This window comes from Pseudophryne corroboree, chromosome 6 (genome assembly GCF_028390025.1).
Source record: "Pseudophryne corroboree isolate aPseCor3 chromosome 6, aPseCor3.hap2, whole genome shotgun sequence".
NCBI lineage: Eukaryota > Metazoa > Chordata > Amphibia > Anura > Myobatrachidae > Pseudophryne > Pseudophryne corroboree.
The window spans coordinates 363,314,785-363,334,899 of NC_086449.1; the positions used below are offsets into that span (position 1 = coordinate 363,314,785).

The following is a 20,115-nucleotide window of genomic DNA, read 5'->3' on the forward strand; positions in this document are numbered from 1 at the left end:
ATGGGTAGCAGTCACACTAGGAAGAAACTTTCAGGGCCTATGGTCAAGCCAGGAGGCTTGTCTACATATCAACATACTGGAATTAAGGGCCATATACAACGGCCTACGACAAGCGGAGAATCTTCTTCGCGACCTACCGGTTCTGATTCAATCAGACAACGTCACAGCCGTGGCTCATGTAAACCGCCAAGGCGGGACAAGGAGCAGAGTGGCAATGGCGGAAGCCACCAGGATTCCTCGCTGGGCGGAAAATCACGTAAGCGCTCTGTCAGCAGTCTTCATTCCGGGAGTGGACAACTGGGAAGCGGACTTCCTCAGCAGACACAAACTCCATCCAGGAGAGTGGGGACTTCATCCGGAAGTTTTTGCAGAGATAGCAAGTCTTTGGGGACTTCCTCAAATAGACATGATGGCGTCACGCCTCAACAAGAAGCTTCGGAGGTATTGTGCCAGGTCAAGGGACCCTCAGGCAGTAGCAGTAGACGCCCTGGTGACACCATGGGTGTTTCAGTCGTCTATGTGTTCCCTCCTCTTCCAAAAATATTGAGAATCATAAGACGAAAAAGAGTGCAGACAATACTCATTGTTCCAGATTGGCCTTGAAGGGCCTGGTATTCGGATCTTCGGGAGATGCTCACAGAAGATCCATGGCCTCTTCCTCTCAGGGAGAACCTATTGCAGCAGGGGCCCTGCGTGTTCCAAGACTTACCGCGGTTACGTTTGACGGCATGGGCGGTTGAACACCGAATACTAGCTGGGAAAGGTATTCCGGAGGAAGTCATCCTTACTCTGATAAGGGCTAGGAAGGAGGTGACGGCGAAACATTATCACCGTATCTGGAGGAAGTATGTATCTTGGTGTGAAGCCAAGATTGCTCCTACGGAAGATTTCCACCTGGGCCGTTTTCTCCACTTTCTACAGACAAGAGTGGATATGGGCCTGAAGTTAGGCTCCATTAAGGTACAGATTTCAGCCCGATCTATATTCTTTCAGAAGGAATTGGCTTCTCTCCCAGAAGTCCAGACTTTTGTAAAGAGAGTGCTGCACATCCAGCCCCCTTTTGTACCCCCAGTGGCACCATGGGACCTTAACGTTGTGTTACGGTTCCTAAAATCTCACTGGTTTGAACCTCTTCAAACGGCTGAATTAAAATTTCTCACTTGGAAGGTGGTCACGGTGTTGGCCTTGGCATCTGCAAGGCGGGTGTCCGAATTGGCGGCTTTGTCTCACAAAAGCCCCTATCTGATTTTCCATGTGGATAGAGCAGAGTTGAGGACTCGTCCTCAATTGTTGCCTAAGGTGGTTTCATCGTTTCATATGAACCAACCTATTGTGGTGCCGGTGGCTACGGGAGACTTGGAGGATTCCAAGTCCCTGGATGTAGTCAGGGCTTTAAAAATTTACGTAGCCAGGATGGCTTGGGTTAGCAAAACAGAGGCACTGTTTGTCCTGTATGCAGCCAACAAGGTTGGCGCTCCTGCTTCTAAGCAGACTATTGCTCGCTGGATCTGTAACACGATTCAGCAGGCTTATTCTACGGCTGGATTGCCGTTACCAAATTCGGTAAAGGCCCATTCCACTAGGAAGGTGGGCCCTTCTTGGGCGGCTGCCCAAGGCGTCTCGGCTTTACAGCTTTGCCGAGCAGCTACTTGGTCGGGTTCAAACACTTTTGCAAAATTCTACAAGTTTGATACCCTGGCTGATGAGGACCTCATGTTTGCTCAATCGGTGCTGCAGAGTCATCCGCACTCTCCCGCCCAGTCTGGAGCTTTGGTATAATCCCCATGGTCCTTACGGAGTCCCCAGCATCCTCTAGGACGTAATAGAAAATAAGATTTTAAACCTACCGGTAAATCTTTTTCTCCTAGTCCGTAGAGGATGCTGGGCGCCCGTCCCAGTGCGGACATATTTCTGCAAGACTTGTATATAGTTATTGCTTACATAAGGGTTATGTTATAGTCTCATCGGTCTTGGACTGATGCTATGTTGTTTTCATACTGTTAACTGGATAGTATATCACAAGTTATATGGTGTGATTGGTGTGGCTGGTATGAATCTTGCCCTTAGATTAACAAAAATACTTTCCTCGTACTGTCCATCTCCTCTGGGCACAGTTTCTCTAACTGGGGTCTGGAGGAGGGGCATAGAGGGAGGAGCCAGTGCACACCCATTTTAAAGTCTTTAGAGTGCCGATGTCTCCTGCGGAGCCCGTCTATACCCCATGGTCCTTAGAGTCCCCAGCATCCTCTACGGACTAGGAGAAAAAGATTTACTTTTTGTTTAATGCAAAATGTCATGTAAATTGGTGTAAGGGACACTATTTGAAGTTTATGCAATGTTAACTTAGTGATCTATCCTTATTTAATTTATTTTAATATAATAATTTCTGAATAAGAAGCTGGAGCCGAATAAGAAGTGAATAAGAAGCTGGCCGAATAAGTAGCTAACTTCAGCCTCGTACAGCAGAGAATAAATGAGACCACCAACCTAGAAGCCGCGATAGAGAACGTCTGGCCTGTAGTTCTCACTGCAGACACAATGCACAGCAGCGGCGCACACAGGGGGAGATTTATCAAATCTTAGGGAGAGATAAAGTGGAGACGCTGCTCATAGCAACCCATCAGCTTCTACCTATGTATCTACTTTTAGGACAGGAGCTGATGGGTTGCTTTGGACAACCTCTCCACTTCATCTCTCCAAAGCTTACTACATGTCCCCCAGGCCAGCAGCCAATGGATTTCCCGCTATATACACGAGAAGAGAAGCGCACTCTGCCTCCCGCCCCTCTCCCACTCCCAGCAGCAGTGCGCCGCCGCTAGCAAACACTACATTACGATGATGATCACAGTGCGCGCTCCCGTGTGGACGTGGCGCTCTCCAACCAACCGCACGGCACTGCCCGCCCCCCGTCTGCCTTCTACCAATCAACAGGCCGTGCTGCGGCAACGTTTGCGCAGGAAGACACGCCCCCAGAGGAAGGCCGCTGTTTCCGGTGTCGGCGTGTGAGTGAGGAGGACAGCAGCGGGAGCAGGGCGGGCGGAGCCGTGGTGGCATCAGTACTGATAGCGGCAGAGGTAACGGGACAGGGAGCGGCGCTGCGGGGCAGGGTGGCTGCACTGTATGTTGTTGTTGCCTGACAGGGAGTTGTCGCTTGTATTATGTAGTATTATATATACTCCTGGCTGTGTGTGAGTCCTCTGCTGGCTCTTGTATTAGTTGCCCATAGGGCTGCTGTCTATCTAGCGCTGCTGATGTAACTCCCCCGGCGGCAGCGTATATTGTTCTATGTTGTTTTTATACTTATAATAATTTTATTGTTATTATGATTTCTCTCCAAGTGTGACACCTACTTGTAGATACCTGCATGCTGTAGTACTGTACCCTTACATAACTGTGATTGGCAGAGAATAAAGGGTCCTACACACTGGGCGATTTGGACGATGAGCAATATGAAAAGATTTTTTTAGTAACGATTTTTTGCATACACACTGAATGGGTGGTTTTCCGTTTGCCGGCTGTCGGGATCCCGGCGCACAGTATACCGGTGCCGGAATCCTGACACCTGGCATACCGACACCTTTTCTCCCTCTTGGGGGTCCATGGGCTTGCTTCGCCTTGTGGTGAGCGAAGTGACAGCCCAGCTGTCGGTATGCCGGCAGTCGGGATTCCGGCGCCGGTATGCTGGCCGCCGGCATACCCTACTACACCCTGAACGATTTGACATTGCAAACATCTATATCGTCCAAATTGGCTTGCAATGATAAACGATGATAGATCAACAATGAGCGTCTGCAGGGACGCTCATCGGTCATAGTCTCCACACTGAACGGTATATCGTTCATTATTGAACAATTTCTTTCTAAAATGTTGTATAGTGTGTAGAGCCCTTAAGGATGGGATTTCCTAACCCTCTATTGGGCAGAAACCCAAGCAGTGCTATAGATGTAGCCACACTCATGCACCACGGCATAGCTGGCTCGACTAGTGTGCTTGTGACGTGTGTGTGTGTATATATATATATATATATATATATATATATATATATATATATGTGTGTGTGTGTATATATATATATATATATATATATATATATATATATATATATATATATATATATATATACACACACACACACACGGCAAGCTGGCAGTGGCTATCGCAATGCTTCGGCTGTACATTTTAAAAACCGTTGAATGTTGTATTTCTGTGTATGTTGGTGCTGTGACTGCAGCAGAAGGTCTAATGGGCTCTACAACTTGCCGGTACAACTGAAAGATATGAATGAGATATCGTTCAGTGTGTGTAGACACCAACGATGCGCGGCCCCGCGCTCGTTCATTGTTGGTGCCGGCTCATTTACACATGAAAGCCAATATGGACAATCTCATCCATATTAGCATGCAAGGCTATGGAGCAGGGTGACGGGGAAAGGGAAGAAACTTCACTCCCCCTGCCGCCGGGTCGGCCGTATCGGACTTCGGGCACCTCAGCAGCACATCGCCATGTGTGTAGGGCCCATAAGACTATACCACAGTGCACACACTGCATTGGATAGTAAAGGTTGACCCTGATTGTCCTGGAGAGCATTATACAGTACCCAGCCCATCACACTGCTCTTCCCTGTCCTGGATGCCTGTACACAGCACAGCAAGAAAGCTTTACCATATACAGAAGGTGCAGTGTGCTCTGTACTCTGACAGCCCAGACATTCCCCTAGTACAGCTATCAGACGTAGACTAGTCTGGTTTCTTGTCATTATTAGTACCCTTAAGGCATTTGTGTGAAAGGCTGGTAATTACATCGCAATGGGGATGTTGCCACGTGTTTAGCTTCTTCACTCCTTGCCCAATTGTCACTCAGAGCTAGGTGCACACCTGAAAGATAAGAGGAACAATTCAACCAATTTCCTGTATACACACTACACAATCATCATTTTTTATATAACTGATATATTTCTTTAGGTGGTGTTTTTACATTCAGTTTGCTGGACAGTGTCTGTACACACTGCATGATGTCAGCTGGTCAGGGCTAGCGAATGTCGTGCAGCATTCCTAATGTCTAAAGCCCATCTGTTGTGTGGACGATGGTTGGCTTGGAGTGCTGTGTACACACTGCAGTAATTGGACCGACCAGCTGAAAATTGGCTGATTGGCCAGATTATTGTGCAGTATGTACCTAGCTTTAAGAAGAATTCGTCCTGTTTAAATGCGGATTACAATTAAAACTTTATTGGTCACTAAGGGTTACAATTCCATACTTTTTTTATGTATATTGTAACTTAGCTTCTTTTAGTGTCATTTTTATTAAGCATCTAAAAACATGGTCCGCGAATATGAGCTTAGACATCACCTGAGGTACATATTACTGTAACCTTTTGTTGCTTAGGTCACTTCATTTAGTAATGGAAAAGCATTATCTCCTGTTGTGCCTTGGCCTCTGTGTCCTTGGTAAACCTACTGAGAAGAAAGATCGTGTTCACCATGACCCTCAACTCAGCAACAAGATGCACGATGATGCCCAGAGCTTTGACTATGACCATGATGCCTTTCTGGGAGCAGAGGATGCCAAAACATTTGACCAGCTGACACCGGAAGAGAGCAAGGAGAGGCTGGGGTATGATCACTGACTTTATGCTACCAGGGTTTACTTGTTTACAGTGCATTAGAAAGACATCTAAATGTCAAAATGTGGTGGGATAGCTATTCCTTCATTAAAACGTCTAAAAGAAAAACCATAACCTTCAGTTAAAATGTAAGTTGTTATTTGGGGTGGTTTAGAAAAAATAAATATGCATACCCGGTTACTTCAGATTTGCTGTATTAGGTTTTAAAAATGTGTATCTAAATTAATCAGAAGATTCAGTACAGCTGGGTATCTTCTATTGCATATACTTGGTGCTCTACAGATGTACCGGTAATTTACTAGTCCAGGAATCACTACAAACTTGTGTTTACTTTCTCAAAAAAGGAAAATATTTATATGTAGCGCACACCGAATGTGAATAGAGGCAATACAATGCACTTCTACATACGTAAATCCACTTTCTTTCTCTTTATCTCTTCCTAGTTCTTTGTTTTCAAATTAATACTCAGGACATAAAATAGAAAAACTTTCTTAGGGTAATAATGTAAATACTCTGAAGGTGCACTCCCTGTGATTCACTCCTTAGAAAATGTAGAGACGTGCACCACCAATCCCCTATGGTGGAAGGATGGGAGGAATAGTCCCCGAGCAGAAATTGGGAAAACGCCTTTAGAAATGAGGATATAATTTGGGGAGTCAGAACCCATTTAGTAATGCTCTTCTAGTGTATAGACTTGTTTTTCTGCATGTCATATAAACTCCTAGATGCTGCTGACATCTGTATGGCATGTAATTTATCATAAAAGTTTTTAGAAACATCAAAATAAATTGTGTGTAACAGCCTCCTACCAAATAGAGGAAAGAACTGTGCATAACACAGTTCATTTTGTAATTATGTTTGGTTACACCAGTGTGCGTATCAATATTCTTTTTTGGTAATGTTTCTTATTGTATTCATTTTTTGTAAATACAGGTTGAGTATTCCAAATACGGAATATTCCGAAATACAGAATTTTTGCGTTAGACTGAGATAGTGAAACCTTTGTTTTCTGATGGCTCATTGTACACAAACTTTGTTTAATACACAAAGTTATTAAAAACATTGTATTAAATGACCTTCAAGCTGTGTGTATAAGGTGTATATGAAACATAAATGAATTGTGTGTATGTACACAAACTTTGTTTAATGCACAAAAATATTGTTTAAAATTACCTTCAGGCTATGTATAAGGTGTATATGAAACATAAATGCATTCTGTGCTTAGACTTATCACCATGATTTCTCATTATGGTATGTAATTATTCCAAAATACGGATAAATCCCATATCCAAAATACTTCTGGTCCCAAGCATTTTGGATATGGGATACTCAACCTGTACTTTCATTGTCAGGAGTGACCTTATTTAAAGTGCTTTAGTAGCCCTACCTTAATATATGTATGTATATGTATTATTTTCTGAAGAAATACCTTTTCTTGACTTGGGATGACTTCACTGCTGCCTATATTTTCAAATAAAACGGGTCAACTCAGAGTGGACACTAGGTGCAAATCAGTTCTCAGCAATCTACGGCTCACTGAGAATTTGGTACCCAAATGTGGCATGTTTTCCTGTTGACCTCCATAGGGTATGAGGGGAAAATGTGTGACGTTTATAACTTCAAAATGTTGGTGTTCAAACAGTTTCTCAGGCAACTACTGGCCATTGCACTGACTGTATTGTCTCCTAAATGTCATAAATACTGTTACAGCACTTGGTGTTTCACAACACCTTTCTTTTTTTAGATCAGGCTGAATTTATATATGTAATATAGGAAGGTTATATACTGTACAAAGTAAAGCTGCATACACACTGGGCGTTTTTGCCCAGCGTGTATGCACAGCGATGATCGCTGACATCGCTGGGCTGAAAAGCGCTCAGTGCATACACACTGAGCTATATTCCCCCTTACCCAGCGGGGGTGAGCGGCCTTCCATAACAGGACGCTATGGAAAGCCGCTCACCCTGCCGTTCATCTACTGGTAATCCAGTTGATTAACGGGGGCCGTCAGCGATGAAGTGGGGGCGCTCATCGCTTGTGCATACACACTGGGCGGCTTTAAGCTGAAAGCATCTCAAAACGCCAAAAGTGTGCTGCTTTCAGCTCAAAATCGCCCAGTGTGTATGGGCCTTACAAACATCCAAAATACAGAGGTGGTGAAAAAAGGATTAAAATGGCAAAACAGGGCCCTATAATTAGATATATCTATCTATCTATATATATATATATATATATATCTATATCTCCGATGTTCTCAAACGTGGTCTTCAAGGCACCTCAACGGTCCAGGTTTTATATTTATCCATACCTGGCCACAGGTGTATATTAATTAGCACTTCAGTCAATATATATGTGTGTCTGTTTCTTATTTTATATTTGTGGTATTTTCTTACATTGACATTAAATGTTTAGTTAGAGCTACCAAATCATTCTTCAACATGATGAGACATGGTAAGCAAAATCAAGAAGTCCTTGAGGTCTATCTGATCTTAAATCCACCACAATCTTTATACTTCTCTTTCTCCTTTCTTCCAAACGTAACATCTATGGAGGGGGGAGTGGACAACAATTACTCCTCTTGCCATACAGCTTAGCTAGTTGCACCATTTTCTACATTTACTAAAAGCAACATATATGGACATATGCTAGCAACTCACCATAAAATAGAATCCTATCATTGTGTGATTGTTGAGCTACTCAGGAAATATTCTTCCCAAACGCTTTCAGAATGAATGTTTGCTGATAGATTTGACTAACTAGCTTCTAATATACTAATGATGTAGAATAGCAGGCCTTCACACCAATGTCTTGCTAGCATCACATTAGCATTCCTGGTTTAATCTGGTCATATCCATCCACCCTTACATACAGTGTATTTCCGTACTCTGCGCTCCTCTTCCCATTTTGATTTCCTCTAACATTTTACCTTTTTCTTTTTCTGTTGGGCACCATCATGGCCCCATAGAAAGATTGTGGGTAAGATAGATGCAGACAAGGATGGTCTTGTAACAGTCGAAGAGCTAAGGGATTGGATAAAATTTGCTCAGAAGAGGTGGATTTATGAGGACGTAGAGCGACAGTGGAAGGGCCACGATCTCAATGGGGACAACCTGGTGTCGTGGGAGGAATATAAAAATGCCACCTATGGTTACATCCTCGGTAGGTGCTTTTTCTTTGCAATATCTTTATTCGTACCATTTTTTCTTTGTAGAATCATTGTAAGTAAAATAGACTTGGATAAGGATGGGTTTGTGACGGAGGGGGAGCTGACTGCATGGATCAAGAAAGCCCAAAGGAGATATGTGTACGACAACGTGGAACGTCAGTGGCAGGAGTTTGACATGAACCAGGATGGACTCATATCATGGGAAGAGTACAGAAATGTCACCTATGGCACTTACCTGGGTAAGGGAGTGGGAAGTACAGGTACAGTGCCTGGGCTGACTGTTAAAAAGAAATCCTGATACAAACATATTTGTGTTTGGTAAAAGAGCAAGTAAGCTTATACTAAAAGCCCCCATCCACTAGTGAGGCATATCTGAACTGAAAGTTGGATCCGATTTTTCCCCAACCTTCCCGGGAGTCCTGCGATTCCGATTTGCAACTGAGTTGTATTTTTTGTTTTTTGTTTGTTTTTTTACATCTGATGAATCGCATCCGATTGTGTACAAATGCATTCCCATGTACACCTTCAATTGCGATAAATATTCATGGCAGCCATGCCGATCTGCGACCCCAATCCAAGGCGCATGAGAACGCGCCTTGGATTGGTGTCGTAGGAAAATGACACTTTTCATCCGATTCATCAAACAGCTCGGAATTGGATGAAAATTGTTCATATCGCACTAGTGTATGGGGGCCTTAATACTGTTCCACAGCACTCAGTCTTCAAAGCCTAAGCCAACTAGTCTCATTATTAGTTCGTGTTCACGCTAGGCTGTTTTAGTAGGGCGCCGCGCCCTGCCTGAATTTTGTAAGGGAAAAATCCACCCTGCTAGAACAGCCGCCCGCTTCCTGCCATCCCAGCGTGTAAAGATGCCGTGCACATGCGCACGGCATCCATTCACTCTGAGAGAGAGCTTGGGGGAAGCCCAGCACCTCCGTAGGTGCTGGGCACGCCCCCAACAGTGATGCCGCCCACGCCCCCTTTTTTAACGTCTGTGGGCTGAACCACCCACTTATTACGCAAAATGACCACTCCCCCTATGTTGCGTGGGCACGCCCCTTTTTCGGTGCGTGCACACGCTTGTGCCCCTCTCAGTCCGGCGCCCTGCCCGATTTCTAGAGTGAACACTAAGTTAAATACATATCATCAGTAGTGCATTCAACCTGCACATGTAGCTACAGTTGATCCAGATGAGAAGAGTACAATTTAAAATGACCCTTGTCTTTTAGCAGTAGTTATTATGCCCATACACAGTGTGGAGTAGGTCCCGCCTGTAAAGATCTTTCCCTCCCAACAAAGTCGTTAAATCATAATAACTTTGTTATTAGGGTTGTATTTTTTTTTTCTGTGTTTAGATTGTGTTGCTAAATCTTTCTTGCATCACTAGCCCTCGAGCTGATCTTATTGAATCTGTTGTAAGTTACCACTGAAGTTACTGGAGAAGACCCCCTGATGTTTTATGACATCAGTCTTCCCCTGGGCACTAAATATACACTTTGGTATGTTTCACTTGGTCTGCTTAAATATGACCATCTAGCACAATCCAAGTGTTAAGATTATTGTTATGATTTTAATGTCCTCAAAGTCCCAAGTGGCTATCTGTTGGGAACTTGATAAAAGGATTAGTTTTGGAACTTAAGAGGTCAGCCTCTGCAGAGTACTCTGGTTGTACACCACTGACCTGCTCTAGAAGTCAGCGCTATCTGCTTTGGGAATTTTGGGGGCAGATGTATTAAACGTGGAGAAGTGATTAAGTGGAGGGTGATAACGCACCAGACAGTAAGTTCCTTTTTCAAACACAGCCTGTAACTTGACAGTTAGGAGCTGATTGACTAGTGTGTTATCACCTTTCACTTGCTCACTTCTCCAGACTTAATAGATTTGCCCTATGGTTTTATAAATGTGAAATTAAACTGTCCATAATAAGTCTGCACTTATGTGCCTCAGATATACTGTTTCTTGTTCAAGAACTTGTCATGAAAAGAATGGTCACTCAGATGACCTTCCCCATACACGATACAGTTGTATTCCTTTATAGAATAATAAATGGCAATTGTAGAATATCTCCCCTTTAAAGTTCAGTACTTATGAAACAGACCTCTCCTGGGTGATCTACTCATTCTGTAATTGTCCTTTCTTTTCCTGTTCCAGATGATCCAGATCCTGATAGCAGTTTTAATTACAAACAGATGATGGTTCGAGATGAGCGGCGCTTTAAAATGGCTGATACTGATGGTGATCTCATTGCCACAAAAGAGGAGTTCACTGCATTCCTGCACCCTGAGGAGTATGATTACATGAAGGACATTGTTGTGCTGGTGAGTAGAGTGTAGCTACAGTAGGTTACCAATTTATTCTAATTATGTTGAAAATTGTACACACACTAATTAGGTTTTTTCCAGAAGACTTGAAGCTTTTGGAAATAGCACTAACTCCCTATGACATCGCAAATAAAATGGCTGTTTTTATTGATTTATTTTCAGTGAAATGCCCAACAAGACATATAATTTAAAAAACTAGACAGCATACTTCATTAAAAGAGGGGACGTCTGTGTTTTTTTGGGATGCGGTTAAGATGCCAGCTGTCTGGATCCTGGCAGTCGGAATACCAACCGGGGCAGGAGACCGACGCCGGAATCCCGACAGATGGCATCCCAACCGCAAGTATATCTGGTGGGTTAGGGGCAGGGTTGGGGTTAGGTTTAAGCACCACCCGGTGGAGGTGGGGGTTAGGCTGCACCGGGGGGGGGGGGGGGGGGGGTTTAGGCTGTGGGAAGGGAGTGGCAGGGGAGAGGGGGGCAACATACTTGGCCCCTGTCGGAATTTCAAACATTGGGATACTGTATCGGATATTGTCAACCATACTGAACCCTTTTTTTAGGTCAGGGAAATCTGGTCTTTGGAGCCCTCCATTTCTGGACTTGTCAATGTTCTCCATAGACTTTCGTAGATCTAAATGAATTTTCATTTGAAATAATTAATCTTTTCCAGTAGAGGGTACACCTGAGTGTGTGGGTGCCATGATTCTGGCGATATGTTGCTGTTAGTGCTTGTTTAGTGCTAGTGTGCAGTGTAGTGACTGGGAGGGGTTATATTCCCTGATGCAGTGACAAACTGCTCATTTGTGATCCATCAGATAGCTGTACTGCTGTTTGGCCCTTGACTTACGGAAAAGGTCTGTTTTCCATCCTGTGATGCTCCTAGTGGAATCTCTTTCCTGGCAGTTCCCTGAATAATATGTATTAGCGTTACCATGCTAGTTTAGCTTTATGCTTTAGGCCAGGGGCGGCCAGACCTTTGTAGTTGGCGATCTACTTTGAAAGCTAAAAAGCTTTTGTTATCTACCTAGGAGGAATAATAGCGCGCGCAAAAAAAAGGGCGTGGCATAACAAAGTGGGCGTGGTATAACAAAAGTGGGCATGGTATAACAAAAAAAGGGACGTAGCCTTGCTGCACAAAGTGTAATGACTGCCTCACACGAAATAACACATTGGACCCCACAGGTAAAAACCTCAAACACATATGCCCCCACAGTGCCAGATACACGTGCCATGTACCCACAGTGCCAGATATGCCCCCACAGTGCCAGATACAGATATGCCCCCACAGTGCCATGTGCCCACAGTGCCAGATTACAGATATGCCCCCACAGTGGCCAGATATGCCCCCACAGTGGCCAGATATGCCCCCACAGTGGCCAGATATGCCCCCACAGTGCCATGTGCCCACACAGTACCATGTGCCCACAGTGCCAGATACAGATATGCCCCCACAGTGCCATGTGCCCACAGTGCCAGTTATGCCCCCACAGCGCCAGATTACAGATATGCCCCCACAGTGCCAGATATGCCCCCACAGTGCCAGATATGCCCCCACAGTGCCAGATATGCCCCCACAGTGCCAGATATGCCCCCACAGTGCCAGATATGCCCCCACAGTGCCATGTGCCCGCAGAGCCAGATATGCCCCCAGTGCCACATATGACCCCACAGTGCCACATATGACCCCACAGTGCCAGATATGCCCCACATTGCCAGATATGCCCCCACTGAGCCATGTGCCCACAATGCCAGATATGCCCCCATAGTAGAGCTCACTGGAGTGAAGAGCGCAGCGCTTCTCCTGTGTTCCGCCCTGCTTCTCAGTCTAATCTCCGGCGGTGACGGCAGCGTGTATAGCTCAAATTAGGCGCCGGTCCGCGAGCTCTCATTGGCTAACGAACCGGCACCTGATTGAGCTATACACTCTGCCGTCACTGAGGAGGCAGAGCGGCAGGCAGGAGAGGCGCGGCTTCGGGTGGCTGGGCGGCGGATCGCGATCGACTGGTCGCATGTCCGCGATCGACCAGTCGATCGCGATCGACTGTTTGGCCACCCCTGCTTTAGGCCATATAATCTGTTCTCATCTTGAAGTTTTAAAAAAAATCTAAATGGATTCTTATTTTCTCTCATATCTTTACTTTTGGTCTTTGTTTTCAAATAACCCAATGCACAGGAAACAATGGAAGATATTGATAAAAATGGCGATGGAGTGATTGATTTGGAAGAGTACATAGGTGAGCAGTCTTCAACATCTGAGCATGGACCATACATAATCACAAGTTTCATTAACCCTTTAGTGTCTGTTTGGGAACTTTTTTTTTTTATTACTTTTGTGGTATTCTATGAGAGCTCTTGTTGATTATTAATGTGCCGGCCACAGGTGATATGTACAGCCACGATGGTGATGCTGATGAGCCAGAGTGGGTGAAGACAGAGAGAGAACAGTTTGTTGAGTTTAGAGATAAGAACCATGATGGTAAAATGGACAAAGAGGAAACAAAAGATTGGATTCTTCCCTCTGACTATGACCATGCTGAAGCTGAGGCTCGCCATCTTGTTTATGAATCAGACCAAGACAAGGTAAACATTGGATAAAAAATAACCAGCATCAAAAATTTCTGGGAGAATTGACAAATTAACTTCAATATTTTTATTAGATTCTTCTAGTGCAATAAACCATCTGCTCTGTAAAACAGCTCACAGTTTTATGTGTTTGTGGACATAGTCAATGTGATTACTAAATGCAGTTTGTGATTCTAGATGCATGGGGCTTCTACTTCTAATTATTTTATCTCTTAACAAATTTATACCTAATTAAGTCTCTTTTTTTTTTTTGTATTGGTTATTTACCAAATGAGGTTGCATAAATACATTTAAGTCTCTTTGGAAGGTTGAAATGGCAAATTCTGAACATTATTTATAATGTAGTCCTAAGGATGGTGATAAAATAATTCCCATCCCCAAAATGTTGCATTTGGGAGTAGTCTGCATTACCACTGTCACAGCTATTTCTTTTCTTTCTCTCAGGATAGTAAATTGACCCGAGAAGAGATAGTGGATAAATACGACTTATTCGTGGGCAGCCAGGCTACAGACTTCGGGGAAGCACTGGTCAGACATGATGAATTTTGAAGAGAAGAGAGTGTGACTCAGCCTTCACTTCGGTGGCCAGGAGATTCCCCTGCCCTATGGCAGGACTTCAGCGGGTGGAGCAAGAATATAACTCAGAACAAAAGTAATTTATTGTAAATGGATTTTTTGACACAAGAGAGGACGAACATGCAGACATTGCTCTGAGTACCCTCCGGAGGCCATGTGAACATTACTCTCTAATTCTGTAATGGCAACAATGCTATTTTCCAGTTGTATTTCTGTTTTTTTTTGTTTGTTTTTTTATTATTAATAATCCCGGGTTAAATATGCAGTGTTTAAAACCTATAATTGTTCACTTTGCTGGTTATTGTTACCCCATGTTATAATGAACACCTCACTATATGGAAATCAGTGTGTCGTGAATCCCATGCTGCCTAGTTGGCATACCAGTCTTCAGTTTTGGAGATGACACAAAATATTTTTAAAAGACCAGATGGATGATGGCTTGTCTTGGTGTACAAGAGCAGTATTGCTCTGCAAAGTTTGAGTAAGAAATTTGCCAGTCTCAGCCCAAAGCAACCGTGGGGCCTTATTAATGAATTAATGTTCATTGTACACTGCTTGTATTGTACTGGTTATGGTTTTCTGTGAATTTTTAATGGCCTCTTAGAGGTGTTTGCTGCCTTATCACTTTTTTAACATTTTGTATGTTACTTACTGATCTATTGACATATCTACAGTTTACAATCCCAGAAGTGGCGCAGTATTAGTCCCCTGGTTCATTTCATAATCTGTTCTCATTTTAAGCTCTGCAGAGTTCTGGTTTTGCTGTAGCTCCTGCAGTGAGACGGTTAATGGTGATTAACTCCACCAATCTAGCACAATAATGCAGGGAATATTAGTTTTTTGTTTATTTTACTTTTTATGTAAGTCGTTTTAAACCAGATCCTAGTTAACCCCCTTATGCCAGTGTTATGCACGAGGGAGAGTAAATCTCTCATGTCAGTACTTTATTTTTTATTTTTTTTTAAATATGTATTCACTGAATAAATACACTAGAAAGGATGGATAGGAGATAAACATATTAATGTTTTTGGCTATAAAATTGAAATGGCCCTAATATAAACCACATTTTGTGAAGGCACTATCAATGCTCTTTACTACACACTACAGATGTTGTGGGGTTTAGGGTTCATTCACTTATACAAATTTACCCATAATGCATTTATCATTAGGAAAAGATCTGCAAAGTGGTTGAAAATAGAGCATTTCTATTGATCATCAATGCCTTTGGTTTTGTCCTACTTATTTTCTTGTGAATGAACGGTATAGTTCATTGTGCTGGTAAAGCTGCTTACTTTACCAAGTATTTTAAATCGGGAATAGAAGACAGCCATTGGTCATTATTATATATTTATAATCATGCAGTTTGAATGCTCATCCCAATTGCTCTAGTCTCAATCCCTATGGTAATAGTTCCTTGGGTGCTAAAACACCTCTGATTAACACAGCTCTTCACATGATTTGCAATTAAAATAATTTCATGTAATCTTTTGTTGTTTTTATGTTTTTGGAACTGTTTAATCAAACAATTCAAACCTAAATATTAACCAGATAATTTTTTCCCAGTTTTGCTTTCATTTATATTTTCTATTTCTTTTTCATCCACTAGGGGTCACTGGAGTACTCTTGGGATATGGACGGTTCCACAGGAACTAGGCACTGAATAGTTAAAATTTGAGACTATACCTCCCCTCCATATCCCAGAGTACCTCAGTGTTTTTTCGGTGCTCACCGAGACTAGGCTTGTGGAAGTTGGTCCACAATTACTGATTTTTGATTTTTTTGTTTGGAAGCCACATCCCTTTCCCCCTTCCAGGAAGGCGAGGGTCCGGGATAGTGGAAGCTGCTGAAGCAGCAGTGGGTGTCGGACCTCTCTAGAAGAGCTCCCTCACTACCACGTGCAGGACGCCTGCAGAAAAAGGCTGACAGTGCTTACAGAGAAGCCCCGTCATTGCCCTCACCACAGGGTCCAGGTATGTTGATCGGGGCGGTCAGCTCATGCTGCCGCCCCGCTGTGTGGGATTACTGTGTGTGTTTGTGCCGCCCGCCGCTGCCCTCAGCCGCCCGCCGCCGCTTCCAGCGCCGCTGTGTATGTGCCTCTCCCGCCGCTCTGAGCCACGCCGGTCATTTGATTTTGCATAGGCCGCTCCATGGCTCTATGCGGCATGTTCCCCTGCTCCGATGCGCTTCCGGATAGGCGCAGTGTTTTAGGCCGGTCTCCATGTACAGAGAGCGGTAACGGAGCACGGGGGAGGGGGGAGACACACTTAAATATATCGAGTACTGTGTATGGTATTAGCCTAGCACAGGGCCAGCAGCGCTGCATAAATAGGTTTTTAAGCCTTTGTAACAGGATATATGTGCATAATGCATATAAAAGAATTATAAATCTGCTACATAAGTTATAAGTCTGCACTTTTGTGATATACTGTGAGCATGGGGACATATTAACCACGCTTCCTGTTTTTTCCTGTTTTCTTTTCCAGAATTTCCTATATTACATCTCTCCACCATTGAAGGCGCAGGGGAATTTGGGATCAGGCATATTGCTGGCACTTGGCCAGAGATATGAGACACCTTAGTGCTATTTACTGAGTCGCGCAGGTTGTTTCTTTGTATTTTGTATTGTCTGTTTGCATAATGAGTAAAACGCCAACAAAGTCCAAAAAGCAGTTTTACTGCCATGTCTGTAAGGGTGTATTACCTGATGGATTTACCACATGTAAAGTATGTTTTGTAATTTCAGAAACAAATACAATTTCAACCCCGGACCCACCATGGGCTATATTAGCAGATGTCTTAGCTGGATTGCAATCAGAGTTGGCCGCCTCTCGGCAAGAGCGAGAGGCGGCAAGATCTGAATCTAGGGTGAGACCGCTAGAACTACCAGAGGGGTCTTAGCCTTACCAAAGGTCCAAATCCTCTTTGGCTAAGGGGGATAGGTTTCATTTTTCTTATAAACTACCGGTTTCTGCTATGTTACTGTCTGAAGATTCTTCGCCAGACCTCACTCTACAAGAGGTGGTTGAGGAGGGCGAAGTAGACCAGCAGTCAGATGGTGACGATTTTGACAGCCCGGGCATTGATAATCTCATCAGAGCGGTGCGTCAGTCTCTGAATTTTACAGAAACTGAGGAGCCTCTGACAAATGATGAGGTCGTTTTTACTAAACGACAGAGAACTCCAATGTGTTTCCCTGTTTCAGAATCTCTTAATAAAATGTTACTAGAAACAAGGAAGAATCTGGATAAACGGTTTTCTGTACCTCACAGATTTAGGTCTAGTTATCCGTTTCCAGAGTGTCTGACAGCTACATGGGAGAATCCGCCGTTGGTGGATTCATCTGTGTCTAAACTTACAAAGAAATTAACCATACCAGTACCAGCTGCAACTACACTCAAGGACCCTTCGGACCATAAAATAGTAGCTATGCTAAAGTCCATGTATACAGCAGCAGGAGTGCTGCTTAGACCTGGGTTGAGTGGCATTTGGGTAACTAAGGCACTAATGGTATGGATAACAGAACTCAAGTCTGCCTTAACTGATGATCATCTTATACTTCTCGCTGATCAAATCTGGGAAGCTGCTGACTATTTATGTACAGCTTCTACTGACGTCTGTCAGCTCACGTCTCGCCTTTCATCATCGCTAGTCACAGCACGTCGTGCGCTCTGGCTACGTTCTTGGCGAGCGGAGACAGAGGTCAAAAGAGGAATAATAAGAATTTACTCACCGGTAATTCTATTTCTCGTAGTCCGTAGTGGATGCTGGGGACTCCGTAAGGACCATGGGGATTAGCGGCTCCGCAGGAGACTGGGCACAACTATAAAGAAAGCTTTAGACTACTGGTGTGCACTGGCTCCTCCCACTAAGACCCTCCTCCAGACTTCAGTTAGGATACTGTGCCCGGAAGAGCTGACACAATAAGGAATGATTTTGAATCCCGGGTAAGACTCATACCAGCCACACCAATCACACCGTATAACTCGTGATACAATACCCAGTTAACAGTATGATAACAACTGAGCCTCTCAACAGATGGCTCAACAATAACCCATTAGTTAAGCAATAACTATATACAAGTATTGCAGACAATCCGCACTTGGGAAGGGCGCCCAGCATCCACTACGGACTACGAGAAACAGAATTACCGATGAGTAAATTCTTATTTTCTCTAACGTCCTAAGTGGATGCTGGGGACTCCGTAAGGACCATGGGGATTATACCAAAGCTCCCAAACGGGCGGGAGAGTGCGGATGACTCTGCAGCACCGAATGGGCAAACTCTAGGTCCTCCTCAGCCAGGGTGTCAAACTTGTAGAATTTAGCAAACGTGTTTGACCCCGACCAAGTAGCTGCTCGGCAAAGTTGAAGAGCCGAGACCCCTCGGGCAGCCGCCCAAGAAGAGCCCACCTTCCTTGTGGAATGGGCATTCACCGATTTAGGATGCGGCAGTCCAGCCGCAGAATGTGCAAGCTTGAATCGTACTACAGATCCAGCGAGCAATAGTCTGCTTTGAAGCAGGTGCACCCAACTTGTTGGGCGCATACAGGATAAAGAGCGAGTCAGTCTTTCTGACTCCAGCTGTCCTGGAAACATAGATTTTCAGGGCCCTGACCACGTCCAACAACTTGGAAGCCTCCAAGTCATTTGTAGCCGCAGGCACCACGATAGGTTGGTTCAGATGAAACGCTGATACCACTTTGGGGAGAAACTGGGGACGAGTCCTCAATTCTGCCCTATCCATATGGAAAATCAGATAAGGGCTTTTACATGACAAAGCCGCCAATTCTGATACACGCCTGGCCAAGGCCAACAACATGACCACTTTCCACGTGAGATATTTCAAATCCACGGTTTTCAGTGGCTCAAACCAGTGTGACTTTAGGAAATCCAACACCACGTTGAGATCCCAAGGTGCCACTGGAGGCACAAAAGGGGGCTGAATATGCAGCACTCCCTTAACAAAAGTCTGAACTTTAGGTAGTGAAGCCAGTTCTCTCTGGAAGAAAATCGATAGAGCCGAAATTTGGACCTTAATGGAACCCAATTTAAGGCCCATAGTCACCCCTGACTGTAGGAAGTGCAGGAAACGGCCCAGCTGAAATTCCTCCGTTGGGGACTTCCTGGCCTCACACCACGCAACATATTTTCGCCATATGCGGTGATAATGGTTTGCGGTTACTTCTTTCCTAGCTTTAATCAGCGTAGGAATGACTTCCTCCGGAATGCCTTTTTCCTTCAGGATCCGGTGTTCAACCGCCATGCCGTCAAACGCAGCCGCGGTAAGTCTTGGAACAGACAGGGCCCCTGCTGCAGCAGGTCTTGTCTGAGCGGTAGAGGCCACGGGTCCTCTGAGATCATTTCTTGAAGTTCCGGGTACCAAGCTCTTCTTGGCCAATCCGGAACAATGACTATAGTTCTTACTCCTCTTCTCCTTATTATCCTCCGTACCTTTGGTATGAGAGGAAGAGGAGGGAACACATAAACCGACCGGTACACCCACGGTGTCACTAGAGCGTCCACAGCTATCGCCTGCGGGTCCCTTGACCTGGCGCAGTACTTTTCTAGCTTTTTGTTGAGGCGGGACGCCATCATGTCCACCTGTGGCCTTTCCCAACGGTTTACAATCATTTGAAAGACTTCTGGATGAAGTCCCCACTCTCCCGGGTGGAGGTCGTGCCTGCTGAGGAAGTCTGCTTCCCAGTTGTCCACTCCCGGAATGAACACTGCTGACAGTGCTAACACGTGATTCTCTGCCCATCGGAGAATCCTTGTGGCTTCTGCCATCGCCGTCCTGCTTCTCGTGCCGCCCTGTCGGTTCACATGGGCGACCGCCGTGATGTTGTC

The 20,115-nt window shown here is 44.5% G+C and overlaps 1 protein-coding gene across 2 annotated transcripts; it reads left to right on the top strand.

The window, feature by feature from the left end:
- Positions 1–2,886: 2,886 nt before the first annotated feature.
- Positions 2,887–15,752, top strand: CALU (calumenin). Of its 2 annotated transcripts, none has more exons than XM_063926677.1 (7): positions 2,887–3,074; positions 5,386–5,613; positions 8,835–9,028; positions 10,941–11,107; positions 13,284–13,344; positions 13,491–13,690; positions 14,138–15,752. In XM_063926677.1, the coding sequence occupies exons 2-7, from the start codon at positions 5,402–5,404 to the stop codon at positions 14,240–14,242; spliced, it is 939 nt and encodes a 312-aa protein (XP_063782747.1). In that variant the 5' UTR covers positions 2,887–3,074; positions 5,386–5,401; the 3' UTR covers positions 14,243–15,752. The 2 variants fall into 2 exon arrangements, with proteins under 2 accessions (XP_063782747.1, XP_063782746.1); XM_063926676.1 differs by lacking the exon at positions 8,835–9,028 and adding an exon at positions 8,589–8,782 and having other exon boundaries at positions 2,890–3,074.
- The last annotated feature ends 4,363 nt before the right edge of the window (positions 15,753–20,115 follow it).